Here is a 27,743-nt window from a genome sequence, read left to right as displayed (position 1 = left end):
ATGCAATGCTGCCTGCAAACCAAACCAGCCCCACCCACCGACCGCTCAGCCAATCACAGCGGCGGATCCACAGCCACCTGCAGAGTGTCGACCAATCGGACGAGGCGGCTCACTTCCATTTCCTGTGTGAGTGTCTGTCGGAGAGTTCAGACAGCAGCGTAGAGAGCGTATCACCTCTCTGCTTTATTCTAAAGGGAATTAAAAAAATACCTCAGGAATGTTTACAAATGACGCTATTTCACGCGCACGTTTCGGTGCGTCATAAACGGCCGTCACACCGTAAGTAGAGACCGTTTTAACGGTGTTATATAACTTAGCATATATAGCGTTTTATTTTAGATATAGCTCCCATGTAGGCTACCACCCGGCCGTCCCATATGGACATGGATAGCCTACATGTAAAGAGATTACAGCCGACTTTACTGCTGCTGTGTGTGTACGTGCTGGTACAATCCCCCTATGCACGGCGCGCAGTGTGTAGCAGACTAGTGATCATTTAATATCATGTATTGTTTGTTGTTGACATCGGATCTCTCTCTCTCTCTCTCTCTCTGTGTGTGTGTGCGTGTGCGTGTGTGTGTGCGCGCGCACTGTGCAATGTGCACCATGCAGGCTGCAAGAAGCTAGGTGCGTGGATGGATGGAGATGGTGTTTGATGAGGTGTAGCCTAGCCTGTCTGTCTGTCTGTCTGTCGCACCTGATGCCATGATATTCCACTGAATGCCCACGAGGATCGGATAGCAATAGTCAGGTATATTATAGCCTACTCTAGGCCTACTATAGTATAATATTACTTCAAATTACTTGTGTAGCATTAGGCTACCGTCAACACACCTGAATGCATGTGTCCTTTTAAACAAACTGCAACATTTAATTGAATACATCGCAGTATCGCACGCAGCCATAGAACTTTGAAGCCACGGTGGAAATATTGTGAAACCTGAGTAGAATATCGACTATGCTGCCATATACTAAAGCCTATTGCTGCAGCAACCCTGTTGACTATAGACTTGATATTATAGTAATATAGCCCATATAGCCTTATGTGTTTATTCATGGTGAATTCATTAGGCTACATGCATTTGTGTAGCAGCCTGTCGGCTGTCGCCGAATTATGCCCTGTAAGTAACCAGTAACGGGACAGTACCGGTATATATCGTGAGGACGTGCCAGTCAGGGTAGGCTCGGCTGTGTCGCCTACAGCGGATTAGATATAGATCTGTCACTGTTTAGTCTCTGTGATGCAATGCTGGCAGTGTGGAATCATGTAAAGTGCTCAAGTACACAACATGTGCACGCAGGCACCCCGATGTGAAATTAGTTATATAATAGGCCTATATAATATTTGGAAAATTGTCTTAAAGGGGATATTTCACTTTCAAAAATATTTTTTGGGTCATTTTATTGTCTACTAGCTCAGGCTTTTGGGAACACCCCGGGCAGTTAATTTACTATCAGACACGCCCCCTTCCTATACCGCGTTGTAACTTCAAACTCAATTTTAAGCATATTAAAAAGGGTATCTTCATTTGAAAAACGAAATAAAAGGACCTGCATATACTGTCAGAAACTTGCCAACATTTGTATTTCAATAAGTTGACCTTTCGGGTTGTTAATAGACCTTCATCAGGACAGAAATGATCAGGCTAATGTAAAGTATATATGATTAGAACATAATTGAACATTTCACAATTGATATCTAATATTGCTACAATTGCTACAAAACCTGCCATCCAAAAGTTGGGCATTCCCAGCTGATACCCTGGTCTAATACAAGTAGGCACTCGACAGAGTGCAGTTCTAGTTATCATTCATTATGATTATTATTATTCCAGCAGCATCATGCCCATCACCTTGCTGTGGGCGGTGGACGTGTATGGCCGTGTCTACAGCCTGTCCACCGCCAGCGGGCGCTGGCAGCGCGCAGACGACCGCCTGCTGGAGCTGAAGCGCGTGGCGGCGGGGAAGGGGCGGAGCTGGGGCGTTGGCTGTGACCACCGCGTCTACCTGAACCTGCTGCCCAGCGAGACCGCCATACGCTACCGGGAGGAGACCTACGAAAACCAGGTAATACCCCCATACGGTACCGGGAGTAGACGTACGAAAACCATGCAGGTATATACACCTATTACACCCCACACACACCCATATGCTACCGATAAAGTTACAGTCCCAGCCAACCGGGCTGTGCGCTTGCCCCGGTCCCGTTTCCGTTAGTCTTAGTCTCCGTCAGTGAGAAAAGGCAGTCGACGGACATTTTTCATCATGTTTAATTAGTTATAGTCGACGAAATGAACACTGTCCTGGAACATGGGGTCCTAGTGGTGGTGGTGGGGCCTAAACGATAACCCTGGGGCCTCTGCGAGTCTGTTCCTCCTTCCCTGACGTGACGTGTGTCCATGCATGTTCCCCCAGAGCCTTAGATATAGACAGAGTTACGCTAACTGCGTTCACCTCATGGAGCCAGTCCAATGGCTCTCCTACATAGACTACGCATTGAGCGTGGGGACAACCAACTGGTCCAAGTCCTGGACCGGAAGTAGGCATAAATGCATTGGACTCTTAATGATTGATTTGTAGTAATTGTACAACATAAACATTAAAGAGACTTTAGTTGTTACTGTAAAATACTTATAACAGTTAACAGTTAGCATGTTCCACACATGCTTAAAATAGCTCTTATCTGCGCCGTCCTCGTTGAAAACAATGTATTTCCAACTCCAGCTTGGCTCAGTTCAGGCCGCATGAACAGCGCCGGATCGCTCGGTTTCTGCCCCCTCAATGTCGTAACTCTTCTATTAGATGGCTCTGGTTCGCCCAGAGAGTCTGTCCCTCCATCCCTGACGTGACGTGTGTCCATGTATATGTTCCCCCAGAGATGGAACCCGGTGGACGGCTTCACAGACGTCCTCCTGCCCACGGACCGCTGGCCGTGGAGCGATGTGACGGGCGCCACGCCACAGCCTCTGGCCAGCTTCACACTGCCCTCCTTCAGCTGGGAGTGGGAGGGGGACTGGTACGTGGACCATACCTCTGGAGACCCCAGCCAGACCGGGGTGAGGACGCACGCACACACACACACACACACACACACACACACACACACACACACACACACACACACACACACACACACACACACACACACACGCACGCACGCATACAGGGATGAGAGTAGTCTACTAAATACCAATCTGTCCTCTCCAGGGAAGGGAGTACTAAATACCAAACTGTCCTCTCCAGGGATAGCCTCGGTCCCAGGCTTACTTATCTGCGAAAAGAAAAGCCTGGTCACAACCTAAGGCAGAGAAGCTATCGGCGGTTGTATCCTCCGGAACAGCCGTAAAATGTATTTCCCCCGGATACGATATTTTCCAGACCAATCACAACACTTGTTTCATTCGCGGAGAATGTAAACTGATTTGTAAAGCATCAACTATGTCACTTCCGCTAAAATCCCGCAACTTCCGCTGATAGTCTTTTCAGCTTAGGTCTTGCCCAGGGTGCTCCAGGGATGGGAGTACTAAACAGTAAACACTATCCTGTCCTCCCCAGGAATGGGAGTACTAAACACTAAACTGTCCTCTCCAGGGATGGGAGTACTAAACACTAACCTGTCCTCCCCAGGGATGGGAGTACTAAACAGTAACCTGTCCTCTACACTACAGGGATGGGAGTACTAAATACAGAACTGTCCTCTCCAGGGATGGGAGTACTAAACAAACACTAACCTGTCCTCCCCAGGGATGGGATTACTAAACAGTAACCTGTCCTCTACACTACAGGGATGGGAGTACTAAATACCGAACTGTCCTCTCCAGGGATGGGAGTACTAAACACTAACCTGTCCTCTCCAGGGATGGGAGTATGCGGTGGATTTCCCGGCCAGTTTCTCGTTGGAGAAGACGTGGAGGTCATGTGTTCGTCGCAGGCGATGGATCCGATACCGGAGATACACGGCACAGGGCACGTGGGCAAAGGTGGGTGGGTGGGTGTGCGTGCGTGCGTGCGTGCGTGCATGTGTGTGTGATGATGATGATGATGATGATGATGATGATGATGGTGGGCCAAGGTCAGTAGTCTGGGATCCAATGAAAGACGTTTATACCGTCAGTCGTTGCTGGGTCTGCCCTCTGCCGTAATTTAACAATTAAGCAATGTTACACAAGAGGGTATGAGTTACCGTCATTAACGGCACGCCTGTGTTGCTGCAGGAAGGAGCCGATAGGTGAGCTCCGTAAGCAGCTAAGATTTATTTTGGGGCTTTTTATGCTGTTATTATTGATAGGACAGAAATGGGGAGAGAGCTGCGATGGGGAGTGACACGCAGCAGAGGCCGTCGGGATTGGGACTCGAACCCGCGGTGTTATTTGAAAGTGAAATATCCCTTTAACCCCATTCTAGACGGGAACCCCTTTTGGATTTTTAAGCATTATATTATACTTTATAAAAATAGCAGATCTACAAGCTCATGCTCAAGCTTGTAGCTCTGCATGAAAAATCATGAAAATGTGACGCAAATCTTAAATATATATTCTTTCACAAGTTCAAATCTTTGAATATATATTTCACAAGTTCAAATCTGGGGGGGTTCCTGGGACAACATATTTTCAGATGGGGGTCGGCAGCCAAATAGAGATATTTCCGGGGGTCCTTAAATAGTTTAGTTAGAAATAGTTTGAGAACCACTGACATAGAAACATGGGTTTTTCAGAGAACTGTTTATTAAAGTAAATTTAGAAGCCTATGTTCTTTATTTTTTTAATCGGCCTCAGTTCTAAATGGGTTGAATGAAGTCAGTGATATTTTAAAGTCAATATATTCTGATGGTAATCGTTGCTATCAGAGTGTTTGTTCAGTAACAGCCAGGGGTCTCCACCTATCAGAGTGTTTGTTCAGTAACAGCCAGGGGTCTCCACCTATCAGAGTGTCTGTTCAGTAACAGCCAGGGGTCTCCACCTATCAGAGTGTTTGTTCAGGAACAGCCAGGGGTCTCCACCTATCAGAGTGTTTGTTCAGGAACAGCCAGGGGTCTCCACCTCTGTAGTAAAGTGCTGTTTTTTTTTACTAAACAGAACATACATTTTCATGTCAGGATACCAACTTGATCCAATCAGGGGAGACGACTCATACAGGATACACGATAAACAAATGAAAATGGAACAAAAAAAAAATATATATATATAATTGGAACTGGAATACTAACACTATAGAGCGTCGCAGTCCCACCCCCTTTCAGAACGACGAGTGGCCCAGGAAATAAATCCCAATGCATTTTTCCCAAAGGCATTTCTTAAAGTATTTATTTAAAGACGGTTACGCCGCGGACAAAGCCAACTCGGATCGTGACAAATCATGGCAATGAACACAATGTTTTGGGCCGATCAAATAATTATATAATAAAGAAGAAAAACAAAACAAATAGTGTTGTCTCCTGCCTTTATTTTCTTCTTTCTAATGATTTGATCGGCCCAAAATATTGTGTTCATTGTCATGATTTGTCACGATCCGAGTTGGCTTTGTCCGCAGCGTAACCGTCTTTAAATAAATACTTTAAGAAATGCCTATGAGGAAAATGAACGGCGATTTCCTTTCCAGGGGCCGGGACTGCGACGCTCTATAGAGCGTCGCAGTCCCGCCCCCTTTCACGACGCCAGGCCCAGGAAATTATTCCCAATGCATTTTCCCCCATATGCATTTCAAAAAGAAATTATTTAAAGACTGACAAAGCCAACTCGAGTCGTGACAACTCATGACAACAAACACAATATTTTGGACCAAACAAATAATTACAAAGAAGAAAAACAACAAAAAAGGTGTTGTAACCTGCCCTTGTTTTCTTCTTTCTAATTATTTGTTTGGCCCAATTATTTTTCTTTGTTGTCATGATTTGTCATGACAAGAGTTGGCTTTGTACGAGGCTTAAAAGGTCTTTAAATAAATACTTTTTGAAATGTCTATGAGGAAAATTAACGGAGAATAATTTCCTGGGCCCTGGTAGGGGGCGGGACTGCGACGCTCTATTGAAGCTGATAAAAAACGAATGTAAAAAACATTTTTTTTAACGAATTGGGACCCAGCTAGTGGTATTCCCCTTTAAACCACTTATCCCCTCACCTCACTTACCCCCTCCCCCCTGCAGATCCCATTGGACCACCCTAAGAAAGTGCCCCTCCCCCTGTGTGACATCAGCTGTGGAGGCTGGGAGATGAGCGACCAGTCTGGGAAATACCCCCATCTGTGGGCTGTGAGCCAACAAGGACAGGTACGCACACGCACGCACGCACGCACACAGTCACACAGGTTTGTGGACGATTAGGGGTTGTTTGTTCATATTCACTATAGAGGGTACCGTATATTACCAAATAGTAGCCCGGGCTGTTAATATGTTAACATGACGTAGCGATATCATCCTGATGACTTCAAAACAATGACTACAACATGACGTAGCAATATCATCCTGATGACTACAAAACAATACTACAACATGACGTAGCGATATCATCCTGATGACTACAAAACAATACTACAACATGACGTAACGATATCATCATGATGACTACAAAACAATAATACAACATGACGTAGCGATATCATCCTGATGACTACAAAACAATACTACAACATGACATAGCGATATCATCCTGATGACTACAAAACAATACTACAACATGACGTAGCGATATCATCATGATGACTACAAAACAATAATACAACATGACGTAGCGATATCATCCTGATGACTACAAAACAATACTACAACATGACATAGCGATATCATCCTGATGACTACAAAACAATACTACAACATGACATAGCGATATCATCCTGATGACTACAAAACAATGACTACAACATGACGTAGCGATATCATCCTGATGACTACAAAACAACGACTACAACATGACGTAGCGATATCATCCTGATGACTACAAAACAATAATACAACATGACGTAGCGATATCATCCTGATGACTACAAAACAATACTACAACATGACATAGCGATATCATCCTGATGACTACAAAACAATACTACAACATGACGTAGCGATATCATCATGATGACTACAAAACAATACTGCAACATGACATAGCAATATCATCCTGATGACTACAAAACAATACTACAACATGACATAGCGATATCATCATGATGACTACAAAACAATAATACAACATGACGTAGCGATATCATCCTGATGACTACAAAACAATACTACAACATGACATAGCGATATCATCCTGATGACTACAAAACAATACTACAACATGGCATAGCGATATCATCCTGATGACTACAAAACATTGACTACAACATGACATAGCGATATCATCCTGATGACTACAAAACAATGACTACAACATGACGTAGCGATATCATCCTGATGACTACAAAACAATAATACAACATGACGTAGCGATATCATCCTGATGACTACAAAACAATGACTACAACATGACGTAGCGATATCATCCTGATGACTACAAAACAATAATACAACATGACGTAGCGATATCATCCTGATGACTACAAAACAATACTACAACATGACATAGCGATATCATCCTGATGACTACAAAACAATACTACAACATGACGTAGCGATATCATCCTGATGACTACAAAACAACGACTACAACATGACGTAGCGATATCATCCTGATGACTACAAAACAATACTACAACATGACGTAGCGATATCATCCTGATGACTACAAAACAACGACTACAACATGACGTAGCGATATCATCCTGATGACTACAAAACAATACTAGTACAACATGACATAGCGATATCATCCTGATGACTACAAAACAATGACTACAACATGACGTAGCGATATCATCCTGATGACTACAAAACAATGACTACAACATGACGTAGCGATATCATCCTGATGACTACAAAACAATGACTACAACATGACGTAGCGATATCATCCTGATGACTACAAAACAACGACTACAACATGACGTAGCGATATCATCCTGATGACTACAAAACAACGACTACAACATGACGTAGCGATATCATCCTGATGACTACAAAACAACGACTACAACATGACGTAGCGATATCATCCGCTCCCGACCGGATCATAAACCCGAAAAGGAATGCTGCCCAGGTTATGTTTCCATGCAAAAACACACCATCTCAGTACAAACCTGTCAACCTGATGAGAAACAACGACCTAATAGCAGTGTGTGTAAAACCCTCCTCCCTGTGGTCACATTACACACCCTGGAATATGTGCTGACCACTCAGCTCATTCACTGTACGTGCAGCTTAGATGTCATACATATGCATATTTCATGTTGTTCGTCGTAGCCACCGTGTTTCAAGCTCATGTGTTTTAGCACACAGCTGTACGCTGACTGGTGATCTGGAGAGTGTTTATATTTGGCCATTATTATTAAGCCATTTAGGCCTGACGTCGAAATGTTAAAAATGTCTTCTGAATCCCGACAGTTTTCTGAAATACCCATGTTTCTATCTCAGTGGTTCTCAAACTATTTCATGTCAAGGACCCCAAAAACTATGTATTTGGCCGCCGACCTCCGTGTTCAAATATGTTGTTTCAGCTACCCTGGAAGCTAATACAAACCGCAGGCCTTCTAGTCCTGAAAAGTTGAAATGCGAAAATGGCATCCATCGTTCTCACGTCATGATAATACAAATCTAAATATTTGTTTAAAAAAAATATTGTTTAAAAAGAAAATCTGTCCAACGATGATGTCCCCTGGTGGACGGGTTTCTTAACCGCTCACAGCCCTCCTATGAGACACAGACTGAGTAGAAAGAAATGGTGGTAACCGTATTTTATCATGAACAATGCAATGTTCTATACACGGCTGTCAAAAATAACAACTGAGCTAGTTGTGAAAGTAATTAGACTAAAAATGTTAACACAATAAATGAATGCATGAGTAGAAGACGCGCCCCATACATCCCGTCCACTCTGCACTATAGTCATCGCTCTGGTATCTGATGGCTGATAGATCCAGGGACACGCAGAGAGTGTTATAGAGAGGCAGCGGCTGAAATCCCACAAGAGGGCACTTTTGGAAGAAAATAGCCGATCAACTAGCTCATGACGCGTTGAGAGCTTGTAGATCAGCTGTTTTCCGGGCGCAACCCCCCACATTCGTTGGCTACTGGAGATGGGGCGACGTGACATGGATTTCCAAACAAATTATTTCAATGCAAAATGCTGCGTTCAAGATCAGGAGAGTTCCGGAAAAAAGCAATTCTCGGGTATGGCATATGGAAAGGAGAGGAGAGCATTTGTATTTATTTCACCATAGTAAATGCTGCATTCTTGGTCTGGAAATGGCAGGTGTTTTACAGACGGGTAAAAGGGCAGGGGCTTTGATGTCTATGTGTGCACGTCCCTGGATAGTTAAAAACGAGATGGAAAGAGAAGTCATATTCAGCCCTGGATGGGGGAAAAGTTACATACATAACTTGTCCGCCTTTCTATTCCCACAACAATATACCAAAAAAAAACATGGCATATTTTAGACATATTTTAATCCATTTTAAGATGTGATTAATCTGATGGTTTTTATTATTATCATTTGACAGCCCTATACTATAATTATTATGGATGACAATCCACTAAACCAGTCTACAGTCCAGCATCTGATTCACTTCACTTATTCAACACAAGAGGGCAGCACAACCCCACAACCCCCAGTTTTACCAAGGGAAACATTATTGTCAGAATGTCCAGACTGACAAGACACTTTTATCACGACAATGTCGGGTTTCCTGACAACAAACATCTGGACATGGAATGTTTCAGGAATAGTTATTGAATCATTATTGAATATTGCAACATGTACATCATGTCCCACTCTGTGAGTGTATTACAAATATATGTATCTATTTGTCTGTCTGTCTGTCTGTCTGTCTGTCTGTCTGTCTGCCTACCTGCAGGTGTATTTTAGGGAGGGCATCCACCCCCGGGTCCCAGAGGGCAGCAACTGGGAGGAGGTGGAGGTCCCCAGGGAGGTGGGTCAGATCTCGGCCGGTCCAGGAGACCTACTGTGGGCTCTGCTCTGGGACGGAAACATGCTGGCCCGGAACGGACTGTCCCTGGACAGTCCCACAGGTAAATCCTTCCTGACTGTCCGGTCCCACAGGTAAATCCTTCCTGACTGGATGGTCCCACAGGTAAATCATTCCTGACTGTACCAGACCCAGTTTGATTTGTTGTTCCACAACGTTTAACCCACCGAGATCTGTAGATGAGATGACATCTTTAATTCAATGTACAACAGTGGGGATTTGTAGATCTGTTATTTGTTGGCAATTTGATGTATAACTAAGTATACAGGTTTGGTTAAAGCTGCAGCATCCTTTGATTGCTAGCAGTGTCCCTGTTGTTGACTATAACTATGACGTGTTCGTCGACTATCTTTTTTCACTGACGAAAACTAAATAAAACTAAGCTATGACTAAAACAATGGCTAAACATATACTGACAATTCCGTCAAAATAAAATGTTAGGGAGGGACTAGTGGAGAAGAGAGCCACGGAAGTAATTTCATTGGTTGTGTGCATGTGTCACTCTCCGAAAATTTAATCAGACATTTCAACACCTTCACAGCCCGCCAAAATACATTTTAGTTGACTAAATCTGTACATTTGACGATGGTATTTAGTCAACTAAAACTTAATCCGATGACCTTGATATATGACTAAAACTAAATGGAATTGTATTCAAAAGATGCTGACTAAAACTAAATCACAATTTGCTGTCAAAATCAATACATATATACTGTAGGTACATGTACGTGGGTGGAGGTTTCGTCTCAAGGAGGTGGTGGTTCAGTGGTTATATGTCCATATGTTTTCAGGTACTTTGTGGGTGGAGGTTTAAGGTGGAGGTGGTTTCAGTGGGTTAATGTCCATATGTTTTCAGGTTTCTCATGGGTGGAGGTGTCTCCAGGTGGAGGTGGTTTCAGTGGGTTAATGTTCTTTGTGTTCAGGTACCTCATGGGTGGAGGTGTCTCCAGGTGGAGGTGGTTTCAGTGGGTTAATGTTCTTTGTGTTCAGGTACCTCATGGGTGGAGGTGTCTCCAGGTGGAGGTGGTTTCAGTGGGTTAATGTTCTTTGTGTGCAGGTACCTCATGGGTGGAGGTGTCTCCAGGTGGAGGTGGTTTCAGTGGGTTAATGTTCTTTGTGTTCAGGTACCTCATGGGTGGAGGTGTCTCCAGGTGGAGATGGTTTCAGTGGGTTAATGTCTATGTTTCCAGGTACCTCATGGGTGGAGGTGTCTCCAGGTGGAGGTGGTTTCAGTGGGTTAATGTCCATATGTTTCCAGGTACCTCATGGGCGGAGGTGTCCTCTCCAGTGAAGGAGGTGGAGGCTCTCCATGTGTCCGTGGGGGTCAGTGTGGTGTGGGTCGTCACCAAGGACTTCAAGGTGAGACATTATTCATCAAAATGACGACAAACTGTAGTACTTTAACCCATTTACTGTCTAGAGAGAGATCAGACTTGACAGTGTGCGGTAATAATGGAAGATTATGCCTCCCGGTTTTGAATGTGTGTGTGTGAATGTAATACACAATCTATGTAAAGTGCCTTGGATAAAGGCTCTATATAAATGCACCATTTACACCATCACCATTTAACATGTGTGTCTGTACCCACGTGTCTGTGTGTGTGTGCGTGCGTGCATCGATGCGTGCGTGCGTGCAGGTGTGGTTCAGGCGCGGTGTGAACTCCCATAACCCCTGTGGCTCGGGGTGGATCAGCATCGGAGGCGAGATGATGATGGTGGACGTGGGACTCAACGACCAGGTAACCCTGCAAGATTGCGGCATCATGGGAAATGCAGTTCACATTAATGAGCAAGTGCAGAGAGAAAAACAGTGTCCCTAAAGCTAAATTCCAATACCGCAACTTTCACACTCGCTCACTCTCCTCGCGTCCTCCACTCGCTCCTCGGCTCCGCCCCCAGCGAGGAGGAGAGGAGGAGGAGAGGATTCGATGCGAGGACAGAGTGGTGGTCGAATTTTCCTCTAGAATCGGAATGTACTACGCTGTAATTTCAAAGCGACGGCACATTCCGCGATCACTAATGACGTGTATCAATTCAATTCAATTCAAAGGGCTTTATTGGCATGGGAAAACATACGTTAACATTGCCAAAGCAAAAGTGGTGGAACAATACAGTGTCACACAGCTGGATCACTGGAACTCCGAACAGAGCCGTATATACAGTCTACAGAATAGACAATTCATAATTTTGTGCATGTAACCGAGGGTCCGAGGCCAATGTGTATGTATTGGTAACATGTACAAGGCACACGTATAAATCACCCCTCCTTCTCCGACAGTCAGTCCTCCTCTGCGGTCTTTGCAAATAACGGACACTAACAGGAATTAGGTATAGTCTCTCTGACTTACATATTCAGTTCAGTCCACATATAAATAAATACATTTTTGTCACCATTCATAGCAGTCTGTGCATTCAGGCATGCACAGAGATAAATTAACTATAGCTTTTGAGGTGCGCACAATATAGCCGGCCTAATTTATATATCCTACTTTTATTATGCTTATATCACACAACGCAATAAAGCCAGTGGCTTGTTGTGGTCCTTTCACTTTCACATATATAGGCTAGATAGGCTACTTTATCATTCTGAAGCTCTATTCATTCAGCGAAAATGTGTCTCTTCAACAAACAGTTGAACAGTGCGTGCATGTGTGTGTTGGCCGTTGGGTCAGCGACTTCAGCCAGTCAGCCGGCCGGCAGCTAGTGGATGGGGTGGGGGGGGGGGGGGGGGGGGGTGCATAGTATCGGGTTTCAAGCAGTGTTTTTGTGCCACATGTGGAGGAGGCGGACTTATGTCACTGGAGAAGGAAAAAAACAAATACACGTGATGCGGAAATCCGCTGCGAGGAGACAAAATACCCCACCGAGCCTGCACCTGATGTACACTCGCTCTATGCGGTCTCGGAGAGCCCACTCGGCTCCTCCACTCGACTCCACTCTCCTCCTCGATGGAGCACTTTAACAAATGGAACGTTAACCATTTCCGGGTCACGCTGGAATGACCCCGAGTGACCGAGTGGGAGTGAGCGAGTGTCCGAGATTTTGGGTATTGGAATTTAGCTTAAAATAGACTAGGATACCAGGTAATCAACATGCTATGGAACTAGCATTCCAAATGACGTCATGATGACGTCCTCCTGGACTAGGCCAGATCACAGCCCATATGGGGAGGATCTTTACGTCTTCACCAGTTGAAATAATATAGCTTATTCTGGGCCAGATCTGACTAGTTATGACATGACTTATAAGTTGATCTGGCCTATTTCGGACTCTCTCTGATCCATCCAGGGAGCGTCCGTCTTAGTGGGCAGAATTAATTTGGGTTGAAATCAAGTGATACATCTCTGGGCCAGGTGTGACTGGTCTTGGTTGGAAGTCTTGGTCTGCATGGCCACAACAGAGACGTCACTCATTTGTCCAGGTCCTGACCATGCTTGCTGGGATAGGATAGCAGGTAGACACTGAACCTAGTATCTGTCTGAACAACATGCTATTGAATTAACATTCTTAGCATTTGAGGTCAAGCGAAATAAATCTAAATAACATGGTGAACATCTGAAAACTTTGAAAAGAAAATAACCAAATGGAGATGGAAAGAGCTTAAATATATTCACATCCCTGTACATGGAACCAGCGATTGCTCGAATAAGGCAGCTATTTCCCACGGGAATCACTGTACTGTACGTAAAACAGAATCACTGTCCTGTACGTAAAACAGAATCACTGTCCTGTACGTAAAACAGAATCACTGTACTGTGCGTAAAACAGAATCACTGTACATAAAACAGAATCACTGTACTGTACATAAAACAGAAGTCGTGCCCTATATACAGTAAGCCGTAAGGTACACGTTCTGCCTCAGGTTGTAACCAGGCTCGTCTCCTCCTAAGATAAGATGAGAAAAGGCAGCGTGGGAACGAGGCTGGCCACACTTCAGGTCAGGTCAGGGGTGATCTGAGGTGTGGGCTGGGGTGGCATGGTGGGGTTAAGCGGGGGTGGAGTGGAAAACTCTTGGCTCAGATCCTCCGGTGCTGACTGACTGTGTCTCAAACAGGGTGGACTTTGCAAGCACTGCAAACACTCAGATCTCTCTCTCTCTCTCTCTCTCTCTCTCTCTCTCTCACGTGATAGAAGAGGCGCAGCACTCAATGTGGATCTGTGGTACGAACAGTCCTGTATTCAGAATGTTCATGGTGGGGGACCCCCCACCCTTACAAAGACTTGGAATTGTAGTAGTCCGGCAGCTGGGCTTGTGGAGTGGGAAACGGTCACATATAAAGTTATAAACACCTAAAACATGTGTCAATGCTGACATCCGGTCAGCAAGTGGATTCATGAATGTATGTACTGTATTATAGACAATATTGTAGGCCAATAAAAAAATACTATATACCAAATTTTAAACAAAAGAAGCCTGCTGGCTGCTGGACTGTCTATAAGGCATTACATTGAAATTGCATTGAAATTGCATTCAAGGGTGCTCATTAGGCCTGGGCGACATGTCCATCTACAACTACAATTAACACATTTAGCAGACGTTCTTCCCCACAGTGACACTTCTCCAAGTGAGAGATCGGAACAAGCATAGATGAAGTCTAGTCAATAATCAACATCAGTAGAACACAGAGAGAACAAGGCCTCAAAGAAATCATAGGACAGCAGGTAAACCCTACCTAAACAACATGCTATTTAAATAACTATTCTGTACATTTGTGATCAAGAAAAAAACAAATCAAAGTTAACGTCCCCTAAACTATCGCCATCGTCTCACCAACGAATAGCAGGGTGATTTCACTTTATATGGGAGCTCACAATGTACTAATGATTTAATTTCATGTGCAAAACGAGTACATTTCCTGTGTGTGTGTGTGTGTGTGCGTGCGCGTTAGGTGTGGGCTGTAGGCGAAGACCGTGGGCTGTACTTCAGAATGGGCGTGACCACGTTGGAGCCCAGTGGGAGTGGCTGGATCCCTGTCTCCGCCCACTGGGGTAACAGGATGCAGGAGATAGCTCCGCCCAGGTGAGTCATCACAACTCAGAAAGGAGAGAGGAGATCCGCACGCCGTTTTAAAAGCCCCCAAAATAATTTATTGACAACAAAGCGGACCAAAAAATACAACGTTTCAGGCCTCACCGGCCTTCGTCAGGTATACCCAAGCCCCCAGTAAGGCTATCCAACGTTGAAGCTGCCACTACCTACTGGCGAAAAGTCGAACTGCAGCACGTTCATGGAGGTGGACGGACGTTCAGTGATGTCATGTGCGTAACATGCGTCATCCCATGAGGACCTCACATTTGAGGTCCGGGCTTAACTGCCGCTCACTCGAGCCATTGAGTTATAATACTTCCGGCAGTCTTCCGGGTGCTTCAAAACGCCACTGAGCAACTTCCATCGAAATTAATAGCGGGCCTAACGCTTCGGTTCGGTCTCTATCCTTGTATTACTCTATGGGTATACCTGACTGCACTTCCTGGTTGCCAAGGATCTCTTCTTCTACTGTGGTATTCCGCACATTTGACTAGCACTGGCCTCACGATCGGAGTTAAAAAATATATATATTCAGCAAATTGTAGCACTGTTGTTAGCCCCCGCTAGCCTCCATGGAAGTAACAGGCAAAATCCGTAATTGTCCATTCACGTGCACGCAGACTTTACTAACAGAATGGCTCATAAAAAATGCGACATTCGGGGCTTGATTAGACCTTAAGTTATAGACAGTTTGTCTGTGTGGAGGAGGTGGTGCCATATGTATCCTTAGGCGCCCCATGAACTGTCAACCTGTTTCCCTGCAAAATTAATAGTAATTTGAATAGTAAAACTAATTTGTGGATTCAAATAAATGATTAAGATGTTCCAGGGATGAGAGTGAGTTCGACGGGGGACTCACGGAGGCCTTCCAAGGCTCGGTTCTGAGCTGCACCGACTCGGACTCCACCGACCTGGGCCCTCCCGACTCCACCGACCTGGGCCCTCCCGACTCCACCGACCTGGGCCCTCCCGACTCCACCGACCTGGGCCCTCCCGACTCCACCGACCTGGGCCCTCCCGACTCCACCGACCTGGGCCCTCCCGACTCCACCGACCTGGGCCCTCCCGACTCCACCGACCTGGGCCCTCCCGACTCCACCGACCTGGGCCCTCCCGACTCCACCGACCTGGGCCCTCCCGACTCCACCGACCTGGGCCCTCCCGACTCCACCGACCTGGGCCCTCCCGACTCCCCGAACACCTCCACGGAGACCTCCGCCGTGCTGGAGGGACCCCCAGCGAACCCCTCCGGGGCCCCCACTGCGGCGGACCCCTCCGGGGCCCCCACTGCGGTGGACCCCTCCGCCGTCCCGCTGGGGGCCGCCGGGGCAGGTACAGGGACCCCCTCACTACCACCGCCTCCTCACCTGGCCTCGTCCCCTCCGTCGTCATCATCCGTCCAATCAGAAGCCCCCAGAGCGTTCATCCCCACCAGCGACAGCTTCATCACCAGCCTGGTGTCGGACCGTGAGAAGACCCCCTCCTCCTCCACGGGCCCCCCTCCACGGGCCCCGCCCACCTCGGAGGTAAAGACCCCCTCAATAACGATTGAGAATAACAAATTGAGTTGTAATAGACATTAGTTAGTAGCAGTAATTGCGCACGGTGTGCAAGGCGCAAGTTGCCACCTCGACAGAGTGCATTTCTAGTTTTCACTCTATAACAAACATTAGAAAGTCCATAGACTTGGTTTGTTTAGAGTGCTACTCTAAACAAAACAAACAAAGATATTTGTCATATCTGACCCACCTTGTGCAATGAGTGATTACGAAGCCTAAAAATCTAACAGAAATCTAAATTGTATTCACATGTTCCAATGGCACAAAAAACACAATTAAACCATTGATCGCATTTACTTGTGCGACAACTAATCGTCAACTTCAACATTTGTATTCGTGGCCAACAACAGGCCTTCCCGGAGGACGCCACCCCCGCTACCCTCCTCCAGGGGGAGGAGCTAGATCTGGACGCCGCCCCCTTGCTGCTCCCGTCGTCTCCGGAGGAGTGGGCGATCGCTCCGGACGTCCCGTGGAGCACCGTGGACCTGGACCAGGCAGCCAGGATAAGCCCCGCCCAGCGGGGGGCGGCGGCGCAGGGGGGCGGGGCTTTTCTGGGCGACGGCGACGACATCATCGGCAGGGGGGCGGCGGCACTGCTCCCCTCTCATCACCACGGCGTGGCGGGGGAAGAGGAGGAGGGGCCGGTGTGGGCGTGGATCTCCGGGGGAAGCTGTGACATCGACGCCTCGTCACAGATCAGCTGGCTCAGCCCCACAGGTAGGTACCTCTAATTATAGTAACGGTTTTCAAGCCTTTCAAATTCCATGTAAAGGTCAATTATTATTATCACGTGGGTGAGGCCCCGGTAATAGTCCCAGGTTCGATTCCAGGCCAGCAATGTGTCGATGTGCGTCCATGAGCAAGACTCATGGAATGGCGCTGACTCACTGCTCCTACGAGAAAGAGATTATTTGTGTGGTTTTCATCAGCAGACTGGTGTGGTGCCATGAGCTCATGAGGATCTGAAATGATTCCAGCCAACATGACTCTGAAGTGTCCTGTCTGGTGATCGATGCTGAAAAACCTTTAGAAATATCTGTCATGCCTGGTGATGCTGAAAAACCTTTAGAAAAATGTTAGAAACTAGTTAATTTGTAAAATACTTACAATCTTCAAAAGTTAAATCTTCAGAAGAATTTCTAGCATGAGTCGGAAAAGGCGTTGTGAATTCCACCACAAATTACAATTGGTGTGATTGTTTTTTTGTTGGGTGGGGGGGGGGGGGGGCATGCCTGACACAGAACTCCATATATAGGAATGAACTACAGCCGGGCACCGGGCTAGAAAGTACCATTTCTAACGTGGGATTTGTGTGCTGATTGAAAATCGATCGATCACCATATGGAGCAAATTGGCCTCGTGGTTCGCTGTACTGTGTGGCGAGCTGTGATTGGTCCATCTCTCTGTCCGTCAGGTCACATGACCAGCTCCCTGTCGCTGACTCCTCTTCAGTGGAGCCAGCAGCAGCAGCAACAGGAGGTGCACAGGGACCACGAGGAGATCAGGAAGAAACCGCTGGAGAGGAGCAGTGTAAGACCTGTCTGTCTGTCTGTCTGTCTGTCACTTCACACCCATGTGAAGTGAGGGGCACTCTTGTCATCGGACAAAAATAATAAATTAATTAGATAAATGGAAATTATCCATTCATTGTCAATGGGAAATGCCATTGACAATAAAGAGACAATATGACATAATGAGGGACATTATGACGTACATTTTCCCTTCATTGTCAATGGCGTTTACAAAACAAACCGTGACCTAAAGACAAACATTGAACCTGTGCATCTACACTATAGCTGAATATATAGGAGGGCCTCAAAAATGACAAGAAAGTAGCAGATCTACAAGCTCAAAACATGTCACGTTGTGCTGTGTTTTGAGCTTGCAGATCTGCTACTTTTGATGCCTCTGTGTGACGCTGTAGTGTGATCAAGTAGGGCGTTGATTCACGGATTAAAAAAAAAGTACATTAATAGATGAAAATATGGAGATAAGAGATGTCTGCCCGACAGCAACGACATACATTCACAATTATCTCCCGATTAAAATGTCCCGTTTTCCAACTGGAAAATGAGTGTGAACCACACTTTTCTTTTTTTAAATCTTCATTTCACAAAATGGTTCGCTTAACTGCTCCTCCCCTCTGTGTGTGTGGCTCCTCCCCACTGTGTGTGGCCCCTCCCCTTATATGTGTGTGGCTCCTCCCCCCTGCAGTCTGTGTGGGTGCGCCAGGGGGCGCTGCGCTGGTGGCGGGACTGGAGCCCGCGGCGCTGGGTGGATGTGGGCGTGGCCTTGGAGCAGTCCACCAGCTGTGCGGGGAGGAAGGACAGCATCCTGTTCATCTACTACACGCAGTACGACGAGAAGAAGGTAATACTACACTAATACTACACAGTACGACGAGAAGAAGGTAATACTACACTAATACTACACACAGTACGACGAGAAGAAGGTAATACTACACTAATACTACACAGTACGACGAGAAGAAGGTAATACTACACTAATACTACACACAGTACGACGAGAAGGTAAATACTACATTGTCAGAAACAGAACATTGTCAGTGATAAAAGGGGGCTTTTCCAAGGTGTTACATGTTATTTCTATTCAGATTCCCTGATTAGATAAGAGTTCCTCTGCTGGATCACTCCTTTTCAGTAGCAAAGCAGTACAATTAACATTAGGCTAATCAGAGAATAAAAGCTGCAGGGAAAACATGCATATACAGAAAACCTCCAGCAAAGCGTGAAGAATAGGAATGACAAATCTGTACATCGAATGCTCCTTAATGTTTCAAGTCCAGTTCGTACTATGTGTGTCTATGCATCTAACCATGTATCCTGTGATAGAAATGTGTGAGCGATGTAGAAATGTAAGTGGAAATAAACAGACTCCTACAGTTACCTCTCTCTCTCCCTCTCTCTCTCTCTCTCTCTCTCTCCCAGTACCTGCATGTCTTCATCAGCGAGGTGACAGCGTTGGTTCCGGTGCTCAGGGACGTCCACCATTCCTTCGCCGTGTACACGGGCCTCAGGACGCGCCAGAGATGGCCTCTGATCCTGGCCGCTGCCACTGAGGAGGACATGAACCACTGGGTAGCATTTTAGATAATATACAATCATTAATGCATGACTGGCTACCGTTAATATACAGTACAATCATTAACACATTGGATCCCGAAGGACGGAACCGCTCCGGTTGCTGTGCACGGTTGCTAGGGCCCCGCCCACACTGTTCCTGATTTTCCATACCCATTAGCTTCTGTAGCCTATATGTCTTAACCGGCCACGTATGTCGGTGCGGCAGAACTTTTAAAGATGGTGCTAGATCTTACCCCGAAAAGCCTTCCATTTTCCCCCTGTATCATTTTCCCTTACTACCATGCGCTGTTCACATCTGATCTCTTTTCAGAAGCGTTTATATTCCAAATGAGATGCTTTGGTTAAGTCAGAAATGAGGACCGAACATCACCTCTCTGATCAAAACCATGGACAGCCACGTAGATTCAGAGATAATGGCATGTTTTGTCGGGCCGTAAACAAGGAAGTGAGCGGCTGCGCGCATGCGTGAAACATGGCGCTGAGCGCTGCACAAGGCGTTGCCTAGCAACGGCCCTGTCAATGAAAATATTTTAGCGATCCGGTTTTATATCATTAAAAAAGACCCCAAGACGTCCCCACACATCCTGGGCCTTCTACGGGTGTAATTATGAAGACGTAAGGATGCGTCTTGGTCACTCCACACAGCGTTCGTTTGTTCATGGTTTGCTCGTGGCGTCTTGTCTCGTCTCGTCTCCCCCCTCCCGTCCTCCAGGTGTCGCTGTTGTGCGAGTGTTGCTGTGAGAGCAGGGGGATCCGGGGCCCGCCCTCCAGCCAGGCGCTGTGGGCCAGCACCTCCAAGGGAGACGTCATGGTCCACGAGCCCTCCTACTCACTGGAGAGCCCCCCGAACAGCACAAACTGTGACCTCATGTGAGAGACCCATAGACACTCTGAAATACACAGACCCATAGACACTCTGAAATACACACCCCACATACCCATAGACACTGTGAAACACACACCCATAGACACTGTGATACACACACCCCACACACCCATAGACACTGTGACCTCACTGCTAACCCTAACCTCAGCCTTAACCGGCCACGTAGGTCAGACTAACGGGATACGGTCCCCAGTATACAAGCCAAGAGACAACTCTTAGAAATAACTAGTTTTTGAGGGGCGCTAGCCCCTCCTATATACAGGTTTATAGTTTTGTTTTTAGTTCAATGTTTGTTTTAAAACAAAAACATTGAACAACGTAATCTTGTCCCTAACACAAACATTAAATGTCATTAACAATAAATATAATTCAATGTTTGAATTCAAAAGACTTTAATATATTAGCGCCCCTCACTTCACACGGGTGTGATTTTTTTCTGGAGAATCTGACCCTCAGTATATTCAAATCACTATAACCACTAATCACGGTGTTAACAGTGTTAAGTCGCTCATGTTTGTTGTTGCCAATATGTTTTAATTGTGCCTACTGTGCTAAATGTGTGCTAACATGATGCTAAGGTGGCTAACGCTGGTTGTGGTGTGGTGCTACTGTATGCTGCAGGTTCTGGCGGCAGGTCCCGGGCCACCTGCGCTGGGTAGAGTCCAACAGTCTGGGGCTGGTGTGGGGCATCGGGTGGGACGGCACGGCCTGGGTCTACAGCGGCCACGGCGGGCAGCAGCCCACTACCCCGGGTAAACACACCCCGTAGAGTAGACATGCACACAATGTACCTCCTGATCTGATCTCTCCAATCATTCTCATTAGTGGAGGAGCCATAGGGATATTCTGCGCTAAATTGTCTAAAAGCGGTACATTTTGCACAGTTGTAGCCCAGGGCATGCTCTAATGATTTAGCTACAGATGTAGCCCAGGGCATGCACTAATGATTTAGCTACAGATGTAGCCCAGGGCATGCTCTAATGATTTAGCTACAGATGTAGCTGCACACAAAATGAAGTGGAAACCGAGCTACACTTCCTAACCATCTGTCCGTTGTACCAAGACATCAGAGACACATACTTCCCACAGATTACAACCACACACAAATGAAATGAAAATGAAATGAAAACATGACCAATGACAAAAAACTCCCATATCTGCTGGGCGAAGTACAACAATGTGCAAACACAGCAGCAAGATTTGTGAGTTGCTGTGATAGGAGAAGGATATCAAATGGAACACAACCACTGAACATTCTGACCTTCAAATGTACATCATTTTTGTTTTGATTGTATTGCTGTATTGTTCTTTCTGCTTTGGCAATGTAAACGTATGTTTTCTCATGCCAATAAAGCCCTTTGAATTGAATTGCATGCTCTAATGATTTAGCTAGGGGCGCCTGAACCCGCGACCGTCATGGATTCAGAATCATGAAAAAAAAACATAGTTTTCACATGCTACTGAACGCATAATGAAATATATATACGTATATGTATATAGGCTGTTAATGGGATAACAGCTGTGGCGACCACGAAGGTCGCTGGCTCGGGCACCCCAAGGTAAATCATTAGAGCATGCCCTGGGCTATATCTGTACAAAAATGTGGCACTTTTAGACGAATTAGAACGAAATCTCCCCCTATACCCATCCACTACATCGAGTCTTGGCATCTTCACAGCCTTGTGAGGGGTGCGTCTGGCCTTCAGACATGACGCCATGTAGTAGCCAAGTCTTTGGGCTTTTAATGTTTGCTTTTAGCAGTGACGTCACGTGGCAGACACAGTGGACGCCCCTCTAACTCCACATGGGTGTGATTTATTTCTCACAGTTGCTGCATAATGGATTTAATGGCTAACTGTTTAATATGTGTTCTCGCTCGGTAAGGTATCAGATCATGGTCTCTTAAATGATTGTATCTCTATTAAGTGCATTGAATATTATAAAGTTCTTAAGGGCTTAAAGGAGAAGTTCACCCAAATCAATGCACGTACACCCCATGAAACGTTTGTGGGTGAACTACTTCATTAAGTGGTCAAATTCCCTGCTTGTTGTTGTTGCTTCTCACTTTTGATGTGTAGTTGCTTGAGCAATGAGCTAACCGTCTGCTACACACACATGCGCTCACACTCACGGCGCTCAGTGTTGTCTATGCGCTCACACTCACGTGCACGGCGCTCAGTGTTGTCTATGCGCTCACACTCACGTGCACGGCGCTCAGTGTTGTCTATGCGCTCACACTCACGTGCACGGCGCTCAGTGTTGTCTATGCGCTCACACTCACGTGCACGGCGCTCAGTGTTGTCTATGCGCTCACACTCACGTGCACGGCGCTCAGTGTTGTCTATGCGCTCACACTCACGTGCACGGCGCTCAGTGTTGTCTATGCGCTCACACTCACGGCGCTCAGTGTTGTCTATGCGCTCACACTCACGTGCACGGCGCTCAGTGTTGACTCCATCTGGTATGTTTGTTCCAGGAGACGCGGCTCGGACACAGACGGACGTGAGGAGTGTTCAGATCTACGAGAACCAGAGATGGAACCCCATGACTGGATACACAGACAAGTAAGACCTGTTTACCTGATACAACCATGACTGGATACACAGACAAGTAAGACCTGTTTAGTGTTTACCTGATACAACCATGACTGGATACACAGACAAGTAAGACCTGTTTACCTGATACAACCATGACTGGATACACAGACAAGTAAGACCTGTTTACCTGATACAACCATGACTGGATACACAGACAAGTAAGACCTGTTTACCTGATACAACCATGACTGGATACACAGACAAGTAAGACCTGTTTACCTGATACAACCATGACTGGATACACAGACAAGTAAGACCTGTTTACCTGATACAACCATGACTGGATACACAGACAAGTAAGACCTGTTTACCTGATACAACCATGACTGGATACACAGACAAGTAAGACCTGTTTACCTGATACAACCATGACTGGATACACAGACAAGTAAGACCTGTTTACCTGATACAACCATGACTGGATACACAGACAAGTAAGAACTGTTTACCTGTTTACCTGATACAACCATGACTGGATACACAGACAAGTAAGACCTGTTTACCTGTTTACCTGATACAACCATGACTGGATACACAGACAAGTAAGACCTGTTTACCTGATACAACCATGACTGGATACACAGACAAGACCTGTTTACCTGTTTACCTGATACAACCATGACTGGATACACAGACAAGTAAGACCTGTTTACCTGTTTACCTGATACAACCATGACTGGATACACAGACAAGTAAGACCTGTTTACCTGTTTACCTGATACAACCATGATTGAATACACAGACAAGTATGCTGGCACGGGACATACGGAAGCTGACCGTGCAGGTATGTTTTCCGCGTATGTCCCATGACGTGATGAAATGCCAATGCCAGGGTATAATTGGTTTACGATGGTGACGTAATGATATGTTTCAGTGTCAGGTGGATTAAAGGGACATGCGCATCAAACCACCCAAGTAACCACATTATACCACTAACCAACTCAGAAATGACATACATATATAGACATATACATATATATAGACATATGAGCATATGACGTGATGAATATATGTACCGATGCCAGGGTATAATTGGTTATCGATGGTGACGTAACGATAAAGGTAATGCCCCTATGTATACATGTATGTAATCTGACACCACTGCCATAAGTAATCATTATCATACTTCAAAATATTACTTTTTTGAGTGCAGTTCTAGTTATATAAAGAGTTATTTCAAAAAAAGTGTACAGTATTTGTTAAAATGCAAAGGGAAGACATCATTGCACATAACGACCACACCAGGGGGTCTAATGAAGTGCTGTCACCTCAAACACATGAACAACTGGAAAAAATGCAAAAATTGCGGCACTCGATAGATCTTTAACTTCAAGTATACCTAAAGTATAGCTAATACAACCATGATTGGATATACAGTTTTCTTTGAAGGCTGCACAATGAAACCAGAAACGCCTGCTATCGACTGCAACCACAGAAACATCTACTTTATCATTATTACTTTAAAATTGATGCGACCATAATTTACTAAACACATAGCACAACGTTTTAAAAAAATACTTGAAACTAGCAATTACTGTATACTGCAAGCTGTAAAAGGGCTTATGTGACTCTTTTGGTTCTTTAAACAGCCTAAAATCGAGCTATGAATAACAATATCTCTCTCTCTAATCATGTATTAGTGATGACACCATCTGAATCTTTGATTTTAACACCCTGTTTTAAAACCTTGTTCACTTCCATTGAATAATTTATACTGCAAGCTGTAATAGGACTTCAATTCCTGCGCCAGTAGAAACCTTTGTCCACACATATATATTTATATCTATTAGCATTTCCCAACCGGTTGGCCATGAGGATAATACAAGTGGGCCACCAATTCATTTGCGGAAACACAATATTTTATTGATAATTATTACATTAATATCACAAAATGAATGTAAGGACTTTACAGGGCTATTGTTGGGGGGCAGGGGTATCTTGCCTTGACTCCTTGTCTAACATGGACATTAGCATCCGTCTCGATGCCTCCCTGCTAGCATTCCTCTTCAAATTCTTCCTCTTCCTCAAATTCGTCTCCTTCGTCCATGTTTGTTCTGGACAGGAAGTCCACATGGACTTCCTGTCCATGTGTTCCGGTGGTTGCCACTGCTGCCGCTGCTTCTGCTTTGAGTCTGTCCGCGATGCGTCGATAAAGCATCCTGTCCCCCGGGCCCATTATCGCGACCGGGACCAACAGGGGCCCGGCGATCACTTCCCTGGCCACCTTCCTCTGACGCATGAAGACCTTCCGCTCGACTTCCAGATCGCGCTCTCTCTGCGTCGCCGCTAAATCCTGCTGCTGCTTCTTGACCTTCCAGTAATCCCTGGCGCGTTGCTCTGCCATCTGGGTGAAGGAGTCGTCCTCCTCGAGGCTGGTGCCGGCCCGCTGCTGCGCCAGGCTCCGCAGCTCCCGGAGCTCCTCGAGCGACTTCATCAGTATCGGCTTCATCACCTTGATCTCGCTGATGTCCTGGACGACGCCCGCGAGCACGGCCAGCATCTCCTCTTCCTGTTTGAGGATAGTCCTTCGCTCCTGGTCCTGCCGTTGGGCGGCCATTTTGTCAAACATCTTGTTCCTCTTTAGGTCTTCCTGCTCCCGATCCGTGCCCGACAGCTCCCCCCCATCATTTTGGTCGTCCCGCTCTTGCTGTTCGGCCGCAATTTGGTCAGAGATGAACGCCCTCTTTCGGGCTTCATGGTCGCGCAGCGCGGCTGCTATTTTGTCCGATACAGTTCGCTCTCGCCCTACGGCTGCTATTTTGCCCGAGATAATTCGCTCTCGCTCTGCGTCTGCTATTTCGTCTAAGAGGATTCGCTCTCGCTCTGCGGCTGCCATTTCCTCAGAGACAGCCGTTTCCTCTCCCTCTGTGGATTCTGTCGTGTCAGAGAATATTTGCTCTTGCTTTGTGGCTTCTATTTTGTCAGAGATTACATGCTCTGGCTGTATGGACGCCGTTTCGTCCGAAACCATGTCCTTCTTCCGGTATAGCTTCTCGCGCAGCGCGGATGTTATTTTGTCGGAGACTACCTGGGCTCGCTGTGCCGATGCCAACATGTCGGAGTCTACGTCGCTCTTTCGGTCCTGTTGCTCGTGCAGCGCGGACGCTATACCCTCGGTGGCCGTTTCCCTGTCTTGGCCCTGTTGCTTGAAAGCCTCCAGATGTTCGGAGACGACCTCCCTCGGCCCCTGCGGCTCTCCGACGTTCTCTTCCACCGTGATCCACGACAGCGTCTTTGCTCGGTGTGTAAATATGGCGAGTTCCCGCTGCTGCGCCAGGTGCTGCTGCTGGTCCCGTAGGCTCCTCTGCAGCATCCGCTGCTTGAGTTCGGCGTGTGCTTCCCGTCCCTTCATACCGGCGGCCGAGGGCGCTCGCTGTACCTCGATGATCTTCTGTGACTCTTTTGGTTCTTGAAACGGGCTAAAATCTAGCTAAAATCTAATATATTAACAATATCTCTCTGCATCTAATCGTGTAAAGTGATGACACCATCTTCTCAAATCTGAATATTTTATATGGCATGGCTAATCAGTTGGTGATGTCATCAAGACAACTGTCAGCGGTTGTCGATGACATCATACATCCTCGGTTATGGGGGTCCTTGAACATAACACGTTAAGAGAACCACTGTCCTAGTAGACTCAAAAAGGTTGGAGCGCACACTAATTGTGGGGACCTCAGGTGCTGACCACTAACTAATAGACCAAACAACTAACTAACTAACTAACTAATGACCACACACTAATAGTAGGGAGGTGCTGACGACAGAGTTGAACACACTAATAGTGGGGAGGTGCTGACGACAGAGCTGAACACACTAATAGTGGGGAGGTGCTGAACACGGAGCATGACGCACTAATAGTGGGGAGGTGCTGACGACAGAGCTGAACACTAATAGTAGGGAGGTGCTGACGACAGAGCTGAACACACTATTAGTGGGGAGGTGCTGACGACGGAGCTGACACACTAATAGTGGGGAGGTGCTGACGACGGAGCTGACACACCAATAGTGGGGAGGTGCTGACGACGGAGCTGACACACTAATAGTAGGGAGGTGCTGACGACGGAGCTGAACACACTAATAGTGGGGAGGTGCTGACGACGGAGCTGAACACACTAATAGTGGGGAGGTGCTGACGACGGAGCTGACACACCAATAGTGGGGAGGTGCTGACGACGGAGCTGACACACTAATAGTAGGGAGGTGCTGACGACGGAGCTGAACACACTAATAGTGGGGAGGTGCTGACGACGGAGCTGAACACACTAATAGTGGGGAGGTGCTGACGACGGAGCTGACACACTTGACAATAGGAAAGAGAGGACCCACCCACAGCTCGTAGTCACGATGCAAACTGACTTTGTATTGGGTTCCCAACGTTTCGGCAACAAAATGCCTTCTTCAGGGTATGAATAATAGATATTCTGACATCCAGTAGTCGGGTCTTGTGATAAAAATTAGAACATCATGGTGTGTAAAAAAGAAACGGACGA

The 27,743-nt window shown here is 46.3% G+C and overlaps 1 protein-coding gene across 1 annotated transcript in view; it reads left to right on the top strand.

The window, feature by feature from the left end:
* Positions 1-161: 161 nt before the first annotated feature.
* LOC310868672 (tectonin beta-propeller repeat-containing protein 1-like) overlaps positions 162-27,743 on the top strand; it is a 36,452-nt gene continuing 8,870 nt past the window's right edge. The window contains exons 1-18 of the mRNA XM_083779128.1: positions 162-279; positions 613-751; positions 1,836-2,067; positions 2,877-3,056; positions 3,858-3,980; positions 6,143-6,265; positions 9,944-10,118; positions 11,334-11,434; positions 11,713-11,814; positions 14,965-15,095; positions 15,934-16,630; positions 17,014-17,380; positions 18,078-18,193; positions 18,878-19,033; positions 19,612-19,761; positions 20,480-20,637; positions 21,275-21,405; positions 23,130-23,217. Of these exons, the coding sequence (XP_083635254.1) occupies positions 1,843-2,067; positions 2,877-3,056; positions 3,858-3,980; positions 6,143-6,265; positions 9,944-10,118; positions 11,334-11,434; positions 11,713-11,814; positions 14,965-15,095; positions 15,934-16,630; positions 17,014-17,380; positions 18,078-18,193; positions 18,878-19,033; positions 19,612-19,761; positions 20,480-20,637; positions 21,275-21,405; positions 23,130-23,217 (3,023 nt within the window). The 5' untranslated portion in view covers positions 162-279; positions 613-751; positions 1,836-1,842. The remainder of the gene's footprint in view (positions 280-612; positions 752-1,835; positions 2,068-2,876; positions 3,057-3,857; positions 3,981-6,142; positions 6,266-9,943; positions 10,119-11,333; positions 11,435-11,712; positions 11,815-14,964; positions 15,096-15,933; positions 16,631-17,013; positions 17,381-18,077; positions 18,194-18,877; positions 19,034-19,611; positions 19,762-20,479; positions 20,638-21,274; positions 21,406-23,129; positions 23,218-27,743) is intronic.

Source organism: Protomyctophum parallelum, assembly GCF_964188405.1.
Source record: "Protomyctophum parallelum genome assembly, chromosome: 13".
NCBI classification, from domain to species: Eukaryota; Metazoa; Chordata; class Actinopteri; order Myctophiformes; family Myctophidae; genus Protomyctophum; species Protomyctophum parallelum.
The sequence above is the reverse complement of the archived record's forward strand: the minus strand, read 5'-3'. Positions and strand labels throughout refer to the sequence as shown.